This window comes from Diadema antillarum, unplaced genomic scaffold (assembly GCF_040938485.1).
Source record: "Diadema antillarum isolate AM-2024a unplaced genomic scaffold, OU_Dant_1.0 seq00000682_RagTag, whole genome shotgun sequence".
Lineage (NCBI taxonomy): Eukaryota > Metazoa > Echinodermata > Echinoidea > Diadematoida > Diadematidae > Diadema > Diadema antillarum.
In genome coordinates, this window is record NW_027271587.1 from 2,284,071 (window position 1) to 2,307,717 (window position 23,647).

At 38.8% G+C, this 23,647-nt stretch overlaps 1 protein-coding gene across 1 annotated transcript in view; it reads left to right on the forward strand.

Moving 5' to 3' along the window:
- The window catches only part of LOC139737141 (ribosomal protein S6 kinase 2 beta-like), a 115,309-nt gene that overhangs the window by 46,171 nt on the left and 45,491 nt on the right, over positions 1 to 23,647 (forward strand). The window contains exons 3-5 of the mRNA XM_071647819.1: positions 2,336 to 2,452; positions 19,084 to 19,165; positions 19,768 to 19,848. Of these exons, the coding sequence (XP_071503920.1) occupies positions 2,336 to 2,452; positions 19,084 to 19,165; positions 19,768 to 19,848 (280 nt within the window). The remainder of the gene's footprint in view (positions 1 to 2,335; positions 2,453 to 19,083; positions 19,166 to 19,767; positions 19,849 to 23,647) is intronic.

Here is a 23,647-nt window from a genome sequence, read left to right on the forward strand (position 1 = left end):
GATGGGTTAAGATGGAGGCGATCATCTTCCTTAGGTCCCTGGTTGTTAATTTGGTGTACTTAAATGCTATACAGGGGGTGGGGGGGGGGGGGGGAGAAGAGATATTACCAGGTGCTGAAAATTCCATATTACCAAAATGTTTTCTGAAGAAGTTGTTTGACAAGGCCTCAGGGGATGAACAGTCTCACCTTCTGTGGAGAATGGAGTGACGAATTGTAAATTGATTTTATAAAGGAGCACCCCAGGTATGACAGCACAATATGAAAAGCTATCGCTGTGTTTATTGTCAGTAGAGGTGATTCGATGCCTGCCATTGAGACAGGAAACAAAACCCTTAGCATCAGGGTAAATTGCTTTCTTTATATAGGAAGACACAAGCAAGACACAATTTCAATTTCATGAGTGTTTGCTTTAGAAAACAAGTATTTGTGTCTGTCAAGAGCATTTCAAATTGATTTTCTCATCTTATCCACGCAATAAACAAGATCAAAGAGACAGTTTTAATCTCTGTCAACAACTCATCTGACTTCAGCGGTAATGTGCCATTTTAAATACTTGCCTCAGACAGAATATAGCACTTGTGGAATATGGTGCACACAGTTTATTTTCTTTATTCATAAGTCACTTCACAGAACCCCAATAAATAGCAGTGGTCTGCATTGGCCTCTGAACCTATAGACTTTTTGAAGACATGGATCACTATTTTGATTAAAAGAGAAGTTGAAAACAAGAAAACTCTCAAGTTTAATGCATGATTAAAAACTGAGCATTTCATGGATAAGGTATGGGAAATAACTACTACATTGTATTGTGTAAAGATCAAAGTTTACACAATACAATGTATAGTCATGGTCAGTATAGTGCTAGACAATATTTGTATTGACAATGCTGAAAGCAAACCAACTTAGAACTTCATGCAGGGCAAGATTGTGACTCTGAAGAAGTTATTGAAATAATCTTGGATTTGATTTAGATAGGATTAGAGTCAGAGGTGGAGTTCAAATTCTAAGGTTACATTCTCAGTGAGATGCAATAGCTGTGACAATACCTGTGAAGAATTCAATAATGATCAGACTGCATAATGGGTATTCATGAACAAAAACAAACGCTTATGGATTTGAAAATGGCTTTGCTACGTCTGCACATTTACCTCAATAACCTTTGGCTTCTCTTTGCAATTATACGTGCAGGTTGTATCTGAAATTAATGTGAAGCACTTATTTCCTGTTATGTGTGAAATATGTAGACATGTATATGTGTGTATGTGTGTGTGTGTGTGTGTGTGTGTGTGTATGTGTGTGTGTGTGTGTGTGTGTGTATGTGTGTGTGTGACCTAACAAAAGAATATTTATGTATTCCATACGTGATGTATAAGGTAACTTCAGAGCAATAGAAGTTTATAATACAGTGTACACGTATGTGAAGGAATGTCTAATGTTTACAAGTGTAAATGTCAGGTTTTTCTGGAAATACAGGTTCACTGGCATTTCCTGTTGCTTTATGTAGTCTAAAATTACAGACATTATAGATGTGTGGGTGTACAATCTTACAGTACACCGCCCACACTGTTGTCATGCCCTGGTTTAGAAGCAGGGTTCCGGGAATCCAGTCCTTAGTGGCATATTTCTTACTGTGTAAAGAAGGAATAATGACTTGCTGTAGTGCCTAATGCAATTCCCTTGTGCCGTGTAGGTGTTTTATGCGGTGTACACACAATGACAACAAGTTGATGATGGTAGATTATTGCCTCCGCTGACAAAATATGGCACAGAGCTTTGTAATTTGCTTTTCATGCCAGGCATCAACAAACAAACAAACAAAAAATGTCTTGAGTTAGAATTAACTAAAAGACATTCTCATTGAAAATGATGATGTGTTCAGATACCACAATGTTTTTAATCATTCTGTTCACACTGTAACAAAATAAAAAGTATTGCAAAATTATTACAATGGAGAAATGGTGTTTACATCAATTATTTTTTTTTTCCTCACAGCACAACAGGTATCAGGAATCTGCTTTATGTGGCAATTGCCATGATGAACTTTAAAGGAATGGAAGCTGGAAAGCAGCCGCAATGTGCAATGGGAAGAGAAAAATATGACAGGGAGACTCTCCTCTGTGTTTAAGTTGCCTCTGATGCCTTACATTTGCATCTATGCTAATTAAACATGGTGATGATGTCATCACCTCACAAAATTTATTTCGTAGTTATGGCATTTCTTAACACAATTAAAAATCACATTTCAGAAATATGATGATAAAGGACAGATTGTTGAACGTTTGAATGCAAATTAGAAACAATATGTCTTCATCTGCTCTGTAACCGCCTTGCAGGAAGACCAAGAGATGCGGGAGATTGAGTTGACAAGCATGGCGGCTGAAGGGCTGGAGAAGGCCGATCCATCCTGCTTTGAGCTACTCAAGGTCTTGGGGCAAGGATCATTTGGAAAGGTAAGTGTGACATCATTTTGATTTTATTGATATTTTTTCATTTAGTGGTAGTATGGTCCCTCTTAACAACATTAATGTAGCCCTCTCAAACGGACCCTGAAATTCTGGGAAAAAAAAATTGCTGATGCACATGGATGTGGGAAATTGGGTATAAACTTTGTGATTTAAGTGCATGAGGCGCCACTAGTCAGTCACCTTGAGATAAGATAGTAAATTAAAAGTAGGGCATTGGAGACATTGGCTCCAATAATGTGTTTCCCTTATGAGGGCTCCCTCTGAAGCTTCAGTGATCATGACCTAATTCTGTTCAAAGGATGCCATCACCTCACAAAATCTCTTACAGTTTATAGGGCTACTGCTTTTTAAAGGTGGGATTTCACTTGCCCGTACTGACAAAACATCCTGCCATGTCCCTTGTAGTTCCAGCAGAGAGGAACTTGTGTCCACTTTGTTTTTGTGTTGTGTTTATTCCACATTATATTTGCATAATGTAGCATTAGCTCTAGTTTCATAGAATAAAAAAATTAAGCATTTTGGTGACATGGAGCTTTAGAACACAATCCTACCTTGTGATCCATGTTTTTAGTTGTATCCCCCCCCCCCCCCAAAAAAAAAAAAGTAACACCAATTATAATACATGGATGTAGCAGGTCACAAACTCTTCCATGCCAACTCACAGTTGCATTGCTGCATGAGTGAGTAGACAGTTGTCCTCAATTTTTATGACGCTAAAAGCAATGCTATGGGACTAAGGTCATCTTTCTTGTGGTTCTGTGTTAAACACTTGAAAGCCTCTTTCCTGGAATATATACTGCCAGTTACTTTAAGTACTTTACTAATCACAGTTTAAATTGCAATTATGAGACAACAGTGAACAACTGTGAACATTTTAGAGTTTCAATCAGTTTAGAATTACAATCATAATAAGGTCTGTTCACACCAGTTTGCTTATTTTTTTTTTCAATGGTGTTTGTACCAGTTCACACACATCATTTAGCTCCTACTGGCTCACTTCTAATCAGCAAGGGACATTGGACAATAGAAATCTCTGTAGCTTTGCGATCATACTTTAATTTATACTTGGAATGATGGGAGAGAAAAGAGCCGTTTTCAATTTTGGATCCATTCAATATGATATGGAGAGCAAAGCAAAAATCCCAAATTCGCCCAGCAATTTTGATCGTAATGCTAGTAGCAGTAATTCATGCAATGTTTTATTTCCGCACATGTTCCTAAGGAAAGAAAATTTAGATTACAGCGCAAAAAGTTCAAAAGATGAATCACAGTGATTTAACTCTGTGTGAGCTGCAGCAGTGTGTCGTACTATAATAGCTAGGATCCTTGGGACATTGGCTACAAATGATTGATTAGAAGGCACACAGAATGCAAAGGAAGTGAACTGTTAAAATGGTCATTATGAACGGAAGGAACAAAAACAAAGGAGAGACAGTGGAAATTTAAAAAGAAATTCATGTGATAATGATGTCACAACTTCGTGTAAAGTGAAGTGAAGATTCTGACATCCTGTAAAAAAACATACGTTTGGCAGGAAAGAGGTCATTTGATAATTATAATATTAGTGTACACTTCTATAGCACAACAATCCATCAAAGAGATGCTCATGGCACTTTTAGGCTCTAAGGTTCAGAAAAGAAAGAGGGAAAAGGGAAAAGTATATGAAACAACTTGTTTTTTTTTCCTGTGGCATATTAAACAGATATGTTTAAAGAAAAGTTCTGCCATAAATGATTCAAATGAGGATGTCTGGCGAATAGTGACAAGGATATCATTCCAAACTTTTGGTCCAATGTGGGGAAAAGAATGAGTTCCCCATGAATGCATAACTTTAGGTATGTAAAAGAACTAGATGATCTAAGCTTGTGAAGAGGGTTATAACAATACAAAGAATTCTGAAGGTACTAGGTGCAGTTGAGTGGACCACATGATAAAACAGAAAGAGCAATTTTGAAGATGATTCTCTTTTCAAGAGGAAGCTAATGGAGAGAATGTACACTGGTGTAATGTGAGCAGTTTTCCTAGTATTGACTATTAGGTCAGTAATCTTGCAGCAGAGTTGTTGATGTTGACATGTGAGTATACCACATCAGTCACTAGACTCACATCTTTCTAAAAAATGAAGAACCTTTACTCCTGTCACTACCAGAATGTGTCAAAGATGATACATGCACACTTACCAATATCTTCTTACACAAAATCAAATCCTATTCCTGCTCAACTATAGCTGACAGCATAGGAGTCTAATGGTGTCATTTCATGTATAAATAATGTGAGAATTTGAGTTCAGATTTGATTTCAAATTTAGGTGACCCAGTTACATTTATTATTAGGTACACATGGACACCCAAAGAGACTTTCATCGTGCATGCTCATTTCAGTATTTTGCTAGTACAAATGTATGTTAAATTTATTTTCTTTTATTAAAAAATACTTTTCTTGATCTAGAACTTTGAAAGTCCACGAAATTTGTTTACAGGCTCTGGGTAAACCAAAATTTTTGTTGATCAAACTGAGATGATAATTTTCAGACTCAAAAATAAAAGATTATTGGATCCTGCTTTAGGGGGCATTATGTAGATTTAGCAATGTCAGCAGTAAAGCATGTGATTGAATGGGATATAATGTTTTATTATGGGATATCATTTTTTTTATTTTCTCCCTTAGGTCGTGTGTCTCCTTAATAAAGTAATTATGATCATATACTGTATATGCCGAATATTTCGCAAGGTTTTTATTTTCGCGAATTTCGCGAGTCAGGTGCTCTTAGCAAAATTAAAGACACACGAAAATATTGATTCTGATCCCAATATGAATGTCACGTACACGTATACATTTCTCCGTTCAGTTCAGTACTCCACGATTGCGAATTTAACCACTCATGAAATTGTCGGGAAGTGCCGATTCGCAAAAATTTAGACTCGCTTAAAGGGTGTGTACAGTTCTGGTCGAGGTGAGAATTTAGCTTTTAACGTTTTGTGAGATATTAAAAAACCACTCTATGAGATGTCAAAGAGCATGCAATTCTAAGGGGTATCAAAAGTTTATTTGATGAAAATCGGTTTTAAAATGGCTGAGATATCCAAAAACAAGGTGAGGCAAAGAGATCCTAATAAAAGGCGTGGCCTAGCTGTTGCCTTTTATTATTATCACTTTTTTGGATATCTCAGCCATTTGAAAAACAATTTTCATCAAATAAACGTTGAATCCTTCTTAAAATTACATTCTCTTTCATATTTCATAAGAGGTTTCTCATTATCTCAGTTAGGAATGTTCAAAACATGAATCCCCACTTCAACCAGTACTGTACAGTCCCTTTAATATATGGCATATATACAGTGATGTCTCCCCAAAGCTGGATGTATGAAATATATCCCTATATAAGCTCTATGCATTGTGGTATATTCATATTGCATTGTCTCACATGACCACATCTCTGTTATAGTGTGATTCATGGTCTGCACAGCAAGTTTGATATTTTGTTTTTAGATATCAAGCTTACAAAGGTCCTTGGATGTATTAAATTCATACATCTTGGGCACAGTGAATTGATCAAAACAAATTTTGGATCACTTGGCTCGAGATACATTTGGTGTGTGTGTGTGTGTGTGTGAGCAAAGATGTGCCAAAGCCGTAATTATGCAGCCCCTCTCTCACATGTGGGAACATACAGAGAAAATGGATGACTGACCAGGTTGGCCGGGATGATTCATCTAGCTACAGTATCTGTCGGATATCCTGTTGTTTGAGAGAGTGCGTCCACTGCCAGTTTCCTGCGAGTGAAATTCAACCACTTCAGCTTTTCATTTGACTGAGGAGTTACCATGTGTGATACTCTCTCCTCAATTTTCTCTTCCTCTTTACTCCCCCCCCCCCCCCCCCCCGCTATTTCTCTCACGATTTCTCCCTATGTGTCTATTCTCTGTAAAAGCACTTCCATGTTATCAATATTTGATGTCAAATTTGTCGCAAGGGAACCGTGCTTAACACATGTCACAGCAAGCCGAGAGCCTGATAGTGAGATTTTTCGGATCGTGACTTGGCCCAATGGGGCACCCAGGTAAAAATGCCCGATGTGGAAGCTGCATTGAGAATATTCACCATTTGCATGCGTGGTTTCAGCATTGCATTACATCAAACAGTCAAACATCTACATTTGTATGCGTGTATAAGCATGTGTGTGCTTCTGTATTTGGGACAAGTGGGGGGGGGGGGGGGGGGGGCAGAGGGATAGTATAGTAACTTGCAAAAGTCAATTTATTGGATTGTCAGATATGATTTAGATATGTTGCTTCTAGACCAAACACTAGCATAAAGGTCATATCCATCATGTTGGTAGTTGATTGAAGGTAGTAGGCTGTGAAATCTTAAAGGACAAGTTCACCTTCACAGACATGTGGGTTGAGTGAATGCAGCAATATTAGTAAATCACATCAGTGAAAGTTTGAGGAATATCAGACAATCCGTTCTAGAGTTATGCACTTATGAAGTTTCTGCTCACTGAAGGCTGGATGAGAAGACTACTATAGCTTGTGATGTCACATGAGTACAACGATATAAAGAAAATATAAAGAAAATTCAACATATTTTCACTTTCCTCGCTTAATAAAAGGTCTTTTGACTCCCCCCTTTCAGAAGGCAAGGGGAATAATATTACCCTTAACATACGTCCGTGACAAGTTGAGCATATATACACTTTTTTCAAAATGTAAAATTTTGTGAAATTCTCTTTTTATTTTCTTTATGTCGTTGTATGCATATGACATCATACACTGTAGTAGTCTTCTCATCCAGCAGTAACTGCGCAGATACTTAAAAAATTCATAACTTTTGAACGGATTGTCCGATTTTCCCCAAACTTTCACTGATGTGTTCTACTGAAATTGTTGCGTTCACTCAGTCCACATGTATATGAAGGTGAACTTGTCCTTTAAAGTTACATACGTACTCGTTCTCTGTGAGTTCAGATATCTTTCATTAGCTGTCCTTGGTATCCCCAGGGCAGTTTTGAATCATGAATATAGTCAAACTGCATGTTAAATTGGGATCAGTAAGTCAATTTCACGAGTGGTTAAATTGCCAAGCAAGACATTTCCATGTCAGATACGACATACTTACACACATGCTATTTAGAATTGGAGGCAATATTTTTGTGAGTTATTGATTTTACAAATATCAGTACTTACCTTCAATACAATATATACAACACATGTGCTATTGGAGGAAATATTTTTACAAGTTGTTAATTTCGCTGATTCAGTTGACTCCTGAAATACACAAAAATAATAGTGATATGAAATATTCTGTGTACATACCATATTTGGCTGAAGTTTACACGTATTGAGGCAGAGTCTCTTTGTAAATCTCACGAGGGGGGGGGGGACTTCTGTTTCCCTTATTTCATGATGCAGACTGGTGTCACACTAAATTGAGCACTCACACAATTCAAAATGTGTGTTTTGTTTATTTTCTGCATGTGTGTGTGTCTCATTTTATACACAGTGGGACAATCAGTTATGTTACGAAGCCAAAACCTTCATGTGAGGTTTGTTTTTATGCCACAACGAGTAAGTGATGTTTGGGGATAAAGCAGAAAAAGTACATAAAGTAAACTGTAATTGATTTTTTTTTTCTGATGTCCTCATAATTCTTTTACTTTGGTTGTGATAAAGAAAAAGTGTAGATCGCTATTCTTAGATTATTATGATTGTCTGTGTGTGACTGTCTAAACTGACTGTGATGTGATAAGATATCCATCATCCACAAATTTTGTAAGATGCTACGATGTTCTCTCATGTGTACACACACTCAGATTAACCTGTTGAGGACGGACGGATTTTGCTATACAACACACTTTTCCCATAGACCCTTGTGCGAGTATACTCGGGACTCCTCCTCAACGGGTTAACTTATGAACTTATATATGAGAGTCACGCATAATTAGCTTCTTTTTTGTAGAACATTTATTAAAGCGCATTGATTTTCCTGGTATAGCCATTCAATATATATAATGTCAAGAGGAAATGTGTACAATTAATAGCTGAAATTCATGCATCATGAACAGAACAACTGGAACATGATAACTTGTATACACACATGAATGTGCATGGCATGGATTAAGTATTTTAAAAAAGCCAAGACAGCAATCGTGCAAGCTGAAGACAAGTTGACTCTCGTGAGAGTTGAATATCGCTCTATTCAAAGCACTTTCTCTGGTACTGAGGACTTGAATCTCCATTCCTAAAAAAAATTCACAATCTGATTAAAGCAAAGTAAAACAAAACAAAACAAAACAAAGCAAAACATAAAACAAGGCAGAAATCATTCTTTAGGGATAGAGGATACAAACCTGTGCATTGCCAGTGGTGGCTCAATAGAGCATCTACTTGTATAGAGAGGGTTAATAAGTTCAATTGGTGGCCAAGGTGTCAAATTGATATCTTGTGTGTGTGTGTGTGTGTGTGTGTGTGTGTGTGTGTGTTTGTAACATGTGCGCGCGACAACTATTGATGTGAGCTGCTCTGTTGTCGAACTTCAATCAGTAATCGGATGTTTGAAATAGTGTGCACATGTGTATCTCATTCTCGTTAAGTTTGTCTTCACTTGCATTTGCCGCTCGCTTCATTTGTGCTGATCCACAAACCACATTTTGTCTGTTTTCATGCGCACGCTCTGATTTTGAAGTGTGATACGAGATGCATTGTTCCAGCCAGTTGAAACATAAAGAGGATGTCAAAAGTGCGTAGGCCAGATACAACTTGAAATAAAATGCAGAGAATATGAAACTTATGTGCTTTATCTTTGATGTAATAAGACCCTTTCTGCAGTGAATATTTGATTATGATGTCACATACAAGTTGATTGTATGTACCTCAGTTCGTGTCAGCAGCAGCAGTATAGATATCTTGTTCCTCTTGTTTTATTGATGTTAGCTTGGCATTTCAAAGCCTTATTTTGAAGTTTATTAGAAGGGACAAAGAACAAGGAAAACAACAACGAAGATCCCACTTTTATTTTTTATTATTCATTTAAAGCACTCTGATTGTTAAGCTGTGATATGAATTATCCTACAAAACTGGAATAGGCCATAGCTTCTGCTCTTGAAAATGCAGTGATTTGGATGTTTAGTGCATGTGCTTTGCTCTGTCACTGTGAACATATCATGGGGCAAGTAGAGGAAATTGTAGTGCGAGGATAGAAATGCATAGACCTGATTACGGAAAGCCTGGTGCCCGAGGCCAAAGGAATGCAGGCTGCATTTTTCACACCTGAGCGGTTCATTTTGGTGCCAGCCAATGTAGAGGATTTACTCTTACCATCCAGGGAAAACATGCAGTGTTATCAAATCAGAAAATCCTTGATTATCTTATATCTTGTTGCTGCCAAATAGGATAATTACCATATGCATTTTCTTGGCAACTTTTTTTTTCCATCCCGTTTTTCCTTTTTATGCCTCCGCCACGAAGTGGTGCCGGAGGCATTATGTTTTCGGGTTGTCCGTCCGTCCGTCCGTCCGTCCGTCCTTCCGTCCGTCCGTCCGTCCGTCCTTCCGTCCGTCCTTCCGTCCGTCCGTAATGAATTTTGTGGACAGGGTAACTACCAAAACCTTTTGAGGTATCCTAATGAAACTTGGCATGTATGTGTATTAGGGGGTGAAGTTGTGCCTGTCAACTTTTGGGTGCACATGCTCAAGGTCAAATGCTTAAAATTTTACTATTTCCCCCATATCTATGCAATGCCTGAAGATATTTTCTTGAAATTTAGTGTATACATGTACTACCCAATTAAGATTCTCTGGTGAAAGTTTGGGGTCATGAGGTCAAAAGGTCAAAGGTCAAAAGGTCAAGTAAAATGTTAAAATTTCACTTTTTTCTCTTTGTATCTTGGAAATTGTTCAAGGTATCTTCATGGAACATAGTGTATATGCATCTACTGACTGGCAGTGGTTATCTAGGGAATTTAGGGTTCATGGGGTCAAAGGTCAGGGGTCAAAGGTCAAGGGCAATACTTCAAAATCTTACTATTTTCCTTATATTTATGCAATGCCAGCAGGATATTTTTTTTTTTAAACTTGATGTATGCATGTCTAACCCAATAGAGATTCTCTGGGATTTTTTTTTTTTGCCAAGAAGGTCAAAGGTCAAAAGGTCAAAGATCATGTGAAAGTGCTGAACTTACTTTTTTCTCCATATCTCGGAAGTGGCTCAAGTTATCTTGAAACTTAGTACATGCTGAATTTATGTATGTTCTGCCTGACAGTACTTCTCTTATAAATCAAAGGCCAGATGAAAATGATAACAATTTACTGTTCAATACAGAAATTGCGCTTTTTCTCCATACCTTGAAAATTACTCAGTGCATAAACGTATGAAATGGTCAAAGTCAAGTTAAAGTTCTTAAATACCCAAATACATGCTCTCCTATTCTTCCAATTAAACATAGGTCAAGGAAGTTAAACATTCAATACATTTGTGACAAACATGTCATTTTAATATTTTGCCAATTTTGTGAAAATGTAATCACACATTGTCCACATGTACTATAGACCTATTAGGAGAATCATGCATTATGGCGGAGGCATACCAGTCGCCAAAGCGACATTTCTAGTTTTTTTTGTTAGCCCAGACTGAATAAATTTGAATGTCTGAGGCAGGCCTTCTTGCTGTGTTAGTCTTCTTTGTTGCCTCAAAGTCAAAACTGAAATTTGTTGGGAGTCATGTAACAAAATCATTACATTTGTCCAGCTTTTGTAATACTTTCAGATGCGCTCATTTTTCTGTATAAATTTAAAGTAGAGAAGTAGCCAGCACTTCAATAGATTTTCTTTAACTTTGATTTTAGGCACAGAAGGTCTGTAGTCTTCCCTACCTGCAGTGCCATGTGAAGTGTTGATAGAAACACTGCACTCATTTCCCCAATCATCCAATAGTTTATTACATTTGTAGAAATGTAATATCAATGTGACTGTTCAGGAAATATGAATCTAAATTGGACACCATGACAGAGTTAAAAATCACATTGTATTACAGTGGGTTTTTTTTTAGGCCATAGCAAGCTAGTTAATGATGTGGTCAGCCAATTCATGTAATCAGTCTGTAATATTAGTGGTAGAAGAATCTGATTTTTTTTTTTGTGGGGGGGGGGGGGGGGTGGTAAGAAAAATTCTCAACTGGACCATACACAAGTAACTTTGTTGTTTCAGGTGAACCCAAAGAATGAAAGGGTAAATTATGCATTTTTGTGCTAGCAGGATGCTTTCATGGACTCTCTCTACTCTTGTGTGTGTTTGTTTGTATGTGTGTGTGTGTGTGTGTGTGTGTGTGTGTGTGTGTGTGTGTGCATTGCATGTAATGAGACATTGATCGGTCAGCTTCAATGAATGCTGCCGTCTTTCTCACCTGAGTCCCTTGGAGTGGGGAAAGGGGGGGGGGGGGAGTGGATAGTGAGGTGAGATGTGAAGTGAGGAGTTTCTGCGCATTGAGCGTTGGCAAAGCAGGAGAAGGAACGCCAAGAGAACGTGTGATACAGAGAGACAGGGTGAGTGATTGAGAGAAAAGAAGAAAAAAATTGGGAGAAAATGACTCCCAATCACCACTTTCCCCCCAGGACTGACCGTGTTCTACATGAGTGCATCTTAATCATGAGCTGTCGCCTCTTGCCAGGGCTGAGTAAAAGTGATGCGGCGTCCGCCCGTATTTTGAGAGATACCTATTACAAGGGGGCAATGCAGCAAATGAAAGTCCTACTTGTGTCGAGAGTGGAGGCCCACAGGTGCAGAAGTGTTGTGTCTTTTTTTTTCAGTTTTCCTACAGGTGTGTGAAAATGAATGACAGTGGATGTCAGGGCCCTCCAAAGGGGCAGAAATGTGATGCAATATTATTTGGTATCCCGAGATTACCAAATGAAGATTCACCTTTTTTTCAAATTCATATTTTTTAGCGCTGTACCTAACCCTGGGTATGTTTACAAATAATTTTTAGTATTATCATGCACAAAAATGTTTTCTTGTTTGTGATTATGCAACAATTATGCATACGTATAGTAACTGTAAAAAAATAACAATAATGATAAATTCTTGAATAGTTACAATGTACTCAGTAAAATTTGTATTATCATTGTGATTAGATTACACAAGTTGACACGGAAGGAAAATAGGCATTTGGATAGGAACTATTTTAAAGCACTAATGCTGGGTTTTTGTTTCATCTGCATATGGTAAATTATGCCTTTAAGTTTTGGAGCCATGATGTGGTTTAAAGCATAAGTTTTTAACACTTGTGCGATGATTACAGTATTTAATCCTTCAAGTAGTGTGTAGGTATCCCATTTTCATTTTAAGTTTTTGGTTGTGTTTTCTTGTTCAGCACTAAACCAATATTTTGTATGTAATCTAACTCCTGTGATGTACTTGTACTTGACCTCCATGGTGATGACAGTAAGAGTTAGCTTGTTGATTCTAAAAATAGCCATTTGCCTAAAGGGGATTACCATTTTACAACAGCAGACTATTTTGAGCCCAAGTAATGAAATAAAACCAAAAGCAGCAAATGAGGGAAAGTGCATGAAGATGAGCTTAAGGAAAAGGAAAGAAAAATGCCACATCACATTTTGAATTTGTATGTATAGACAGAATATATCAAAGAAAGAGAAGTATTTCATCAGAAACAGAACAACAAATTACAAAGTTACTGAATTTATCTAGTTCTTGTGTTTTTGTGGAGTGGAGCTCCCCTTTAATGTTGGTTGTGCCAGTGCATTGTTTTCAAAGAATGGCATTCTGTGTTCTACAGGAATGACTCAGATTTGAATCCTTCCACAGACCACGGTACCTGCAACAGTTTACGGAAACCGGTGTAATTGTATCCGTCCTAACAGGCTCGCCTACGTCACTGATGTCTATGATGCGTATGAAGTAATTCATAAGTACAGCTGTATCTTGTGTAGATAAACATAACAAATTGTTTACCGGGCACGTGTTGGTCAGTATGAGCCCATGATCCTATTGTTCCGGTTTTTGTGGTTTTTTCTTTCTTAAGCCGCCCTTTTGACATAATGTCCTATAATTCTACTTGATCTTTGTATTGTTTATTGTCTGAATTACCTTTCACAAATACGAAGGAAAGTCATATTCTTTCAAAGCCTTATCTGTAAGTAAAATGATTGATGAAGTATGCATAATACAGGGTAACACAAACAAGATCTCTCTCAAAATTTCTGTAGAAAATTTTCCCAAGGTCCTTTACAGGAATTCCTCCTAATGCCGTCATCTTTATTTAGTGTAGTATATCAACAGGTTTTATGTTTTCAGAGTATTGATTTGTCTGCTCAAGGACCACGATAAATTCCACAAATCTACACATGACACTATCCATTTATGTACTTCATTTTGTAAAATTATATAAACTGTGTGGAATTTCCCTTTAAACTGCCAAACCAATTTGTCTGAATGGGGGGGGGGGGGGGTGAATCATACCTTTCGTTTATATTTCACTAGTGAACATATGAGGTAACATCAAATGATGTTTGCTCAAGCTCGGTTACCCATTCCATACTAAATTCTGAAATGCCCGTAGACCTCATATGCAGGCCACCAGGTACCTGTACAGAACGGGTTAAAATCCAAACTGGTGTTAATCATTTTAACAATTGTGAATGGACGAGAATATTTGCTGTAGATAAGAAATTTGTGCACCACTTGCTGCACTGTCACCCACATTCATGTTGGCACCTTGCAACATTATTACTTTGTCTATGAGCAGATTGAATACATTTGGTTTCATTGTTGTAAGTGAGCTTGATCCAGAATGCAAGGTGGTTTGATTTGGTCGACAACACAGAGTACGTCAGAAACCTTCAAGAAAGACATCAATAAAGTACGGAAAAGAAAATGCCAAGTACATTGTAGTGACTGAAAAGCATCATTCGCGTGTAGACCAGCTCAGAACAGGAAATCTCCTGCTTCGTATATCTGACAATGGTCCTGAAAAATTATACCGACATACTTCTTTCTTTTCCACTGTATGTATCTACCTGTACAGTGTGTGAGTGGGTGGACAGGAATGCGTTCCAGTGGGTGAACTGAAATATGTGGGAAGGCGGCTGACTCACACCCAATCACAGTGCTCATTGGACCATGTACTGTGCATTGCATTGTGTTCAAAGTTGATTTACCGCACCTGGGTTTTTGACCTTTACAAAGGTAACAGGAAAGTGTCACACACTTCTTTCATCTTCTTCTTCTTCTTTTTTTTTCTTCTTCTTCTTCTTCTTCTCAGTAGATTATTATTAGTTCAAGTATTTCATAGGCCAGATAAATTTATACTAATTCAGTTTTAGCAGTGCCCCTATTTCTTCGGGCTGAGCACACAAAGTGCACACACAGAAATGGATAGATGGGACTACATATACTTATGATGGTTCTACATTTGGCAAAATATTGCTTAGTGCATCCGTATTGAAAATGAAGCAATGAAATTTCTGACTTCATTTCATATGGCTTTATCCCAGATAAAATCAGATCAAAGTCACAGTGTTGGTGCAGACATGAAAAAAGTTACAAGCACAGAGGTTTTGGGGTTGTTGGGTTATTTTGATTTTGATTTTTTTCTTTCTTTCAGCACAGTCAACACAGAGCTGTATGCATTTGTATCAACACAAACAAATTTCTCATTTCAACGTACTGGCCATGTGCACACTAACTTTCCTAGTTTGATACAACATCATCAATTAATTTCCTGTGTTTCTTGCTCAACACCACCACCTCAAATGGTGATTTCCATTGTGTAAATAGGTATGTTGTCAATGTTTCTGCCATAGAACCCGATGAAGATGTGCTGATTTTGCTCCAACACGCATTTCCCATAGACCCCTGCCCGAGTATACTCAGGACTCGTCCTCAACGGGTTAAAAGGACTAGCGGGATAGTGCTCTGACTTTACAGTCATCATTATCATGGTCAAGAGGAATTAGTGATGTAATGCTGTCAGATTATGAGATTGGTTTGTGGGCCCTGCTGTGCGTAGCTGTTATAGCCAGTACCGAACCCAATCCGTGGAATTTGTAGGATTAATATTTCCTTGGAAGTGATCAGTGTGTATATTTACATGGCCATATTTGACAGTTTGCACCTGACATGACTGTAATTGGAAGGAGTGTTTGCACCTCTGCGGACCAGCGTTCGGTATAGACGTCTCCGGTTCAGGTTTCATTTCCTACTTACTCTGCTGGGAGGGTTTGATGGAGGTTTATTAAGAAGAGCCGCGAAGGGTAAATCGCAAGAAATGGAATTGAGATGTGCGTCATAAGCAATGTGTTCTTACTGTGCAGAGGGAGCTCTTGTCATTCTCTTCACCGCTCCTGTCATATATTTTTTTCTTCTTCTATCACTCTATCTGTTCTTGCCTTCCTTCTTTGTTCCCCCCCCCCCTCTCACTTTGTCTATCTGACTCTATGCCTTCCTCTCTCCCCATCTCCCTCTCTCTCCTCTCTTTTCCCCCTCTCTTTCAACCCTTTGACGATGGGCTGATTTTGCTACAACACGCATTTCCCATAGACACTCACCCGAGTACACTCTGAACTCGTCTTCAATGGGTTAAGTGTTTCTGTCCAGTGTTCAATCTTATCCTTCCTTTTTCTCTACCTTTCTGTCTCACTGTTTCTATCTGACTGACTCTCTGCCTGTATCTCTCTCCTCTCTCTCTTTCTCTCACTATTTCAGTCTTTCTCTCCTGTAAGCTGTGCCCCAATCTCTACCTGCCTTGATTTAGCCACCTGTGTGATTTCATTTTCCGTCATTTCACACCTTGCTCCATCTCATTGCATCTCCCGTTGGAAGTACATCCTCTTTTTCTTTTCTCTTTTCCTTCTCCTTTCTTTCATCCTTCGCTCCTTCATCCACAGATTTGATTTTCTTTATCAATGTTTATATGTTTTTCAATATTTGTGTGTTTTTATTGCAGGGTTTTTCACTTTTAACTCACTTATATCAGGGGTCATATTATCTGCACAATTTCAAGTGTTCTAACAGTCAGATTTCAAATTGAAACCATGTTTAATGTGTCTTTCTCCATTGGAAGTATCATTACAGCCGAACTGTACCTTTCAAGTTGATGTGAATACTCCTTCTATCACACGCCACTTCCCCTGCCGTGTTTTTCCGCATCCACTCTCATCTATTTTGTCATATCCGTCTTCCGCAGAGAAGACCTGCTCCGCGGGGTCTGTCTATTTATAGAGACAGTCCCTGCAGAGCCTTGCACCAGGGAAATGGGACTTTGTTGGTGTGACGGCGCTACACGGGAGGGATAGGAGGATGCCGCCGAACTTGGTATCGTGGCGTTATTGATCGCAGCACTTTTCGTTCGACACTGTCCGTGCCGGTTTATTGGCGAGGTCGTTAGCAAACTCCACATGATGTGATTGTCTGTGCTGGACCTCCCACCCTTGATATCTTTATCTTTTCCCCCTCAATTTACTTCCTCATTTTTCGTCCACCTCATCTGCCAAGAACATTTAAAGTAGGCAGAGATTCCTCACCCACGTGACCACCAAGGCTAATTTTGAAATCTTTCCCCAACATGATGGCAATTTAGGCCAGTTTGTCCCGTCTCGTCCTGGTCATCAAATTGTCAAACCCTTAGTTTTTGCATCTTCAAAATCACATCTAGTACTTTGCCATAAAAGAAAAACAAAACAAAAACGCAAGTGGCATTTTGCGGAGACACTGCCAAGAACAGTACCTGCAATAGACGATGACAATAGACATTATCCCATTTGCCTGCACTGTTTTCATAACCAGTGAAACCTCAATCCATATGAGCAATTCTCTTTGTAAACCATCATACGTGTATGTATCAAGCACATACCAATTGTGTTGTGTTCTGTGCAATGTTGTCGATGTATACTCTCTGGCATGAATGCTTGGAAAGAGGTGGTGAATTACAGTTTTTTTGGTGCTTTGCTTTTTGATGGCTGTTGGCTGTAAAGCAAAATGTGTCAGAACTTTAAAGTTTCTGGCAATATCAGTGATGGTACACTCTTACGTGAGATGAACTTTTAGTGTTTATGACTTTGCTGCGTATCCACACGCTACCAGTAATAGCATTTTAAACTCACATCGACAACATAGTGCTAACAAAATATTCACATATTGATGGGGTTTTTTATGCTTGTGCTGGTTCCACATTCTCAGATAAGTGCAATTACCAGATCACAAAATTGCATTGTTTACTGGAGTAAGTTGAATGAGGAGTGCTCCTGACCATAAGGTCAAACCTTAAGATAGCCTCTTTTGTCTCTAGATAATGAGTTAAAAAAACAACAACACTGTGAAGAAAAAGATAATCAGATCAATTTTTAGTATTCATAAGAGCTTTCATAGGCAAGACTATCCACTCTCTAGATAAGATGGTACTCACCTTTACTTGAGTGAAGAATTGCTTTTAACTATGAGAGTGAAATTTCAAGAGTGGTTGAACTGCAGAGATGATGTGAAAATAATGGTGTATTGCTGTTTGGTGTCACAAACCATTTTCTGGGCAGTTGTTCAGAGCTGTGTAAAGGTCAGGGCAGAGTGTCTGGTGTGTGTTTATAATTCCTGAAGTTCATGTCATAAATTGGCCCCAGCTCTGTGCGGAAGAGCACACACATAGTAGTGTGTTTTGTCATGTGGTAATAAATCCATCTCTAATGTTGCATTGGGGAATGTCTCCCCATGCAATGTTTGCGTGCCGTTGTCATACTGCATCCGTGATAAACAGATTTATCCCGCAATGATGATCTATGACGCTGTAAAACATGGTCCTTTGCTTCATTCCCAACCTATTCCCAACTTAAAAGCATTTTTTTTTTCCAACGTAAAGGAATTTCTCTTATCACACTTGGTGTTTGATCTTACAGCAGTGACCCTCCTGTGTAAATAGACTGGAAACATAGCGGAAGAGAGAAAGGTTTTACTCAACAGAGTCGTAGATATTCAGTAGATGGTACATCTGCTTCCGCACGAAGACCCAGCAGGACTGGTAATATCGAAAGATGATGATGACAAATTATGTTGATGAGATAATGTTAATCTAGTGATGGTGATGTTAATGATGGCAAGTAAGATGATGGTGATGGTAATGGTAATGGTAATGGTGATGATGGTATTATTTATGGTAGCAGTGCTAGTCATAATGATGATGATGATGATGATGATGATGATGATGATGATGATGATAGTGATGATGATGATGATGATGATGATGGCAATGTCGTCGACAGCGACGACGACGACAACAACGACGATGATGATGAAGGTGATGATAGTGATGACTACAGCGTATCTCAACCATAAGTGAGAATGGAATGTGTCGAGTAAGATTTTTTCTTTTTCCTTTTAATGGAAAAAGTGAGTCTTTGACCATTCCCATGTGACACTAAGTATCCAAAACTAAAAGTGGCATTGGCTTTAATAGCAGCTATAAGAAGTCCTTAGTTTTGGCAGTAAATAACAAGAGAGTAGGATTAATGATTGCATAAAGATGGATTAAAAACTTGGGAAGATAAAGCATTCATTGATTGTTTTTCAAATAGTTGATGGTTCGTGATTTCTTGTGTCTCTTTCTTATGCATGACAGGTCTTCTTGGTCCGAAAGACTTCAGGGAAGGATAAAGGGACAAAATATGCCATGAAGGTCTTGAAAAAGGCTACGTTGAAAGGTATGTACAACTGTATGTGTCGCTTGTATGTCAATTAAACATCAAATAAAAACGGATCCTTTGATGCAATGAATAGAAATGTTTGGGGGGAGGAGGAGGAGGGACTAAATTTGAAAACACCTGTGATATGATTACTGTTGATCTCCTGTATAAAGTAAAAGTGATTCCCTAGGCCCAATTGTCTTTTGCACATTATTATGCATTTTATAAGCATTTTTGAAAGCATTTCTTTTTTATGCTTTGAAAAGTAGACACTAGAAAACTATCACACATTAATTGGATCTGACATGCATTCTAAAATAGATTGCTCATTTTCAAGTTTGGTGCCTCATCAAAAACTAACACCTACAGGATTGCAAAAGAAAAAAAAGAAAAGCTGTTACCCACAAAATGACTACAAATGTCAAGCAATGTAAAGCAAACAGTACTGTGATGCCGACATGGGAGGCGTATTTGAATAACATGCCTGTAATGACTGTGAAGTGAACATCCTGCAGATTATATTTATATCTCTGCCTTTGTTATTTATTCATTGGCTTCGCAATTTGATTCCTAGCAAGCACTGTTTCATCTCCCGTGTCTCATACCCATTTGTCATTCAGTGCGCGACCGGGTACGCACCAAGATGGAAAGGAATATCCTCGTTGATGTGAATCACCCGTTTATCGTCAAACTCCACTATGGTAAGTGACCTTGTAATAAGATGCATTCACTACTCACCTCCACGCCTGCCATATGTGGTTGGCAGTCTTACATCAAATTCTGTCTTGCTCCAAACAGGCAGTACCCGGGCCACTAAGTCTAGTCGCCCCGATTCCTGCGCAGGAACCTTCCTGAGAAATTCAACGTCTCTTCATGACTTGGCAAGAGCGTGTAAAAGTCTCACTGTTTTGGGAATATCATATGCCGAGATATATAATAGATGCATGCAACTGACAAGCATCCGTTTGATTGTTGTCTTGAACCGCCCTGATCCTAATGTATTAACCCCGTTGAAGACAAATCTTGAGTATACTTGGGCAGGTGTCTCTGGGAAATACGTGTTGAAGCAAAGTCATGCCATCCTGCAGCCCTGCCGTTCATTCCCTTGGTGTAGTTTGGGTTTGTGGATAGAGTATCAGTAGCAACTTCCATGGTTTATGGATAGAATATCACAAAGAAGTTCCATTGTACTTTTCACAGTCATTGCATCATTTGATGCTTGAATCTTCCTTTGGACAGGTGGACAGTTCCTATCGTTACTCTCAGATGGTCTCATAGAATGTCAGTCAGGTTTAGGATGATGTAAACTCTCCTAGCTCCCCATCACGAAGCTTGGACAGTCCATACTTTTAAGTATAGATAATCCTAGAGAGCACCAGTCTAGTTTAGAAAGATGATGTGAAGTGTCCTAGCTCTCCACCATGGAGCCAATCTCATGAGACCCTACAGTCAACTGCATGGGAGGTCTTTGTAATGATGTGTAGAATAGTCAAGAGGGTGCCAGACAGACTTTTCTGATTGGTGTGAATGGGACCACTTTAAATGCTTGGCTCCTTCTCTGAATGGGCCTGTCAAAGAAAGTCTACAGTCACAACATAAGGCAGCACCAGTCAGATGAGTGTTTTGGGGGGTTTTTTTTATGCATAACCTTGTTTAGGAACCATTATGAAAAGATATAGATGATAGATGTCAGTACATTGACTCACAAAGTTAGGGTGTTTAGAAATGACAGTATCAAAGTCATAATTAGACTAAAATATTTCCTACAAACTGACTTTTTTTGTATAATGCAACTGGAAGAAGCCTTTAGCACTACTGCAAGAATGCAAAGTAACTTCAGTTAATTTTCACAAATCACGATAGCGAAGTTTCGTACAATGTGCTGGTGTAGCATCATATCTTCAGTAGATGACATCTAACCGATAAAAAGCAAATGTAACAAAACAAAAGTTGAGGGAAAGTCTTCTGCCATCAGATATTACTAGTCTATTTTGTTTTAGTCTTTGTAGTATCAGGACCCATCCAAATGCCCCTTCCCTCGATCCCCCCCCCCCCAAAAAAAAAGAAAAGAAAAGAAAAATGAGCTCTGTATGAAGTCATGCTAAACTGCATTGTAGTGTGAACTGCCCCATTCACCCCCTGCAGTGTTTACATGTGTGAGGAGGGGACTCTTTACACAGGCTGCTTGTCTGCATTCAAGCACCTGCCGAGGAGTTGCGGTTTCTAACTGATATCATCCAGGATTATTTGTTATGTACCCCGTGGACTCCGCATTGTGGCTTCGTGGGATGGAAAGGAGCCAAGGTTTTGACGCGTCCTGGACAAGTGTTTACAAGGAATCTCCTAATTGCTGTCTCTGTTCTGTAGATGTAGTTGGTGTATACTAAAGATATGTGCCATCAGCTGTGTCTGCCTTTGAAACCATAGTCTCAAAATCAGAGCAGTTTGCTCTGTCATGGTGGGAAACAGTTCAGTGAAATTTTAGCATCATTTCCTGACTGTACAATCTGTACATGCGAAAATGATAATGTTTATCAAACAAAAATCTGAAGTTTGGTTTATGTTTGTGAGGGTTTACAAAAACAAATCTTCTGGAGGAAGATAATGGATCAGCTGAGATATTTATGGAAGTATCATTACACCACGCTTCCTCTTTTAGAGCATGAGTTTTCCAGTCTAGATCTTTCATAGTGTGATAACCCTATAAAGGACAGTCATTTCCAGTAATAAAAGTAGGTAGAGCAAGACGCAAGATAATTTTTCCCCTCTTTACTGGAAACAGGCTTTCAGCTGAGGGCCCAATTTTTTTTAAAGAGGCGGATGCCTATTGGTTTTATTCTTGTCTGACTGTGCGCTTTGTCGCCCAAGGCAATGAGGGGCAGTGGCTTTGCAGCATCTTGGAAGGATTTGCCAGCCAAAACCTGGTGCAAGATGATTGTCTTTTCAGTAAAACAGTCACTCCTAATAATGTTTCCTAGCCCAGATTGGCCAAGTATAACGTACACCCCTGAGTAGACACTTATTTCACACCCTTTCTAGACCGCACACCACCTGACAGTGGTGGTGACCAGAGTGAGTGGTCTGTCCACACTTGGCCGTTAGCCCATCTTGTGGGGGGGGGGGGGGAGTCTTGTTCTCTCAAATAGATCCCTTAAGCCACAGAGATCTGGATCGGCATCAGCTCCAGGCCCCTGGTAATAGCTTCACATTGTAAAGAATCATTTTAATGTGAAGTGTAAATGATGTGAGCTTGATGAGTATTTGTTTGTACACTAGTCACTTGGGGTAAACAAAGAGAACCTAAGAGGGCTCCAAAGAAAATCATCTATGCCCCTATCCAATTCCTGCATCCCAAGAGGCTGTTGTGGCTGATATACAGTTGAACCTCTATTATCCGGCCTCCCTTTATCCGGATCTCTCTATTATCCGGACGCAATCTCGCCGTGATTTTTTTTTAAATAATTACGGGAAGAAAGGGGGATTCCCAACTCCTTGAGAACTCCTACCCAAACACACATGAATTACACATTACTTCCAATATGATTAACATACATTGCATCAAATTTCCTTCCAAATTGCTTACCTTCAGACATTTCAACATCCCCAAACATCCCCAAATGTAACAATGAAAAGGTTGCAGTATACACATTACTACATGTGGTACTACAATGGGCTACATCAGTACATGTGTATGTATATGTACATGTATAAAGCATTGAGTCTCCCGTATCCGGCCAAATCCCTTATCCGGATGAGCCCCGGTCCCGACTTGTCCGGATACGAGAGGTTCAACTGTACTAACAAATAGCTTGTTGTGATTCTCTTTAATTTCTTGGGGTGTTATTCAACATTTTTTTTTCCCCTGCACTGACACCTGTAAAGTCAACTGCTGTTATTCAGGAAGAGAACTTGCCACTTCAATGGAATTTCCCGTACTTGTAATAGATAAAAAAAAGATGTCCGTTATCCTCGTTTGATCAGTCCCTATTGCATTACCATCCTCAAGTCTTAATCTTTCCCATGTGTCAAGTACACCCCCAAGTAAGTTCTGGCCAGCTTATTACTCACTCACACACATGCACACAACTTCACACAAACTACCGTACACGTATATGTTGATATGCTTGGAACATTCAATTGTACATGATATTCATAACTAAAAATCTGTTATTTTCTTTTCATTCAGTTTAATAGTTGATATTATTTATTACGGACATGAACAAATGCACCAAACAGTTCTCAGGAGCTGTCTGGAACTTGAAAGCGACTGGTCAGTCCGAGCCACTAAAAATGTCAGATATCATACGATGTACCACAAAGCTTCCAGAGGAATGCTACCATACATCTATTACTGAAATAGGATCATCTCTAGAGCATGAATCCTGCAATTATGAACACCATGCCCCTATGACTGATACGATCAGCACATATGGTATTCCTGATGCATTACATCCAGCTTAAATACAAAAACCATGCCTGACTGTATGCAGTTGGCACAGC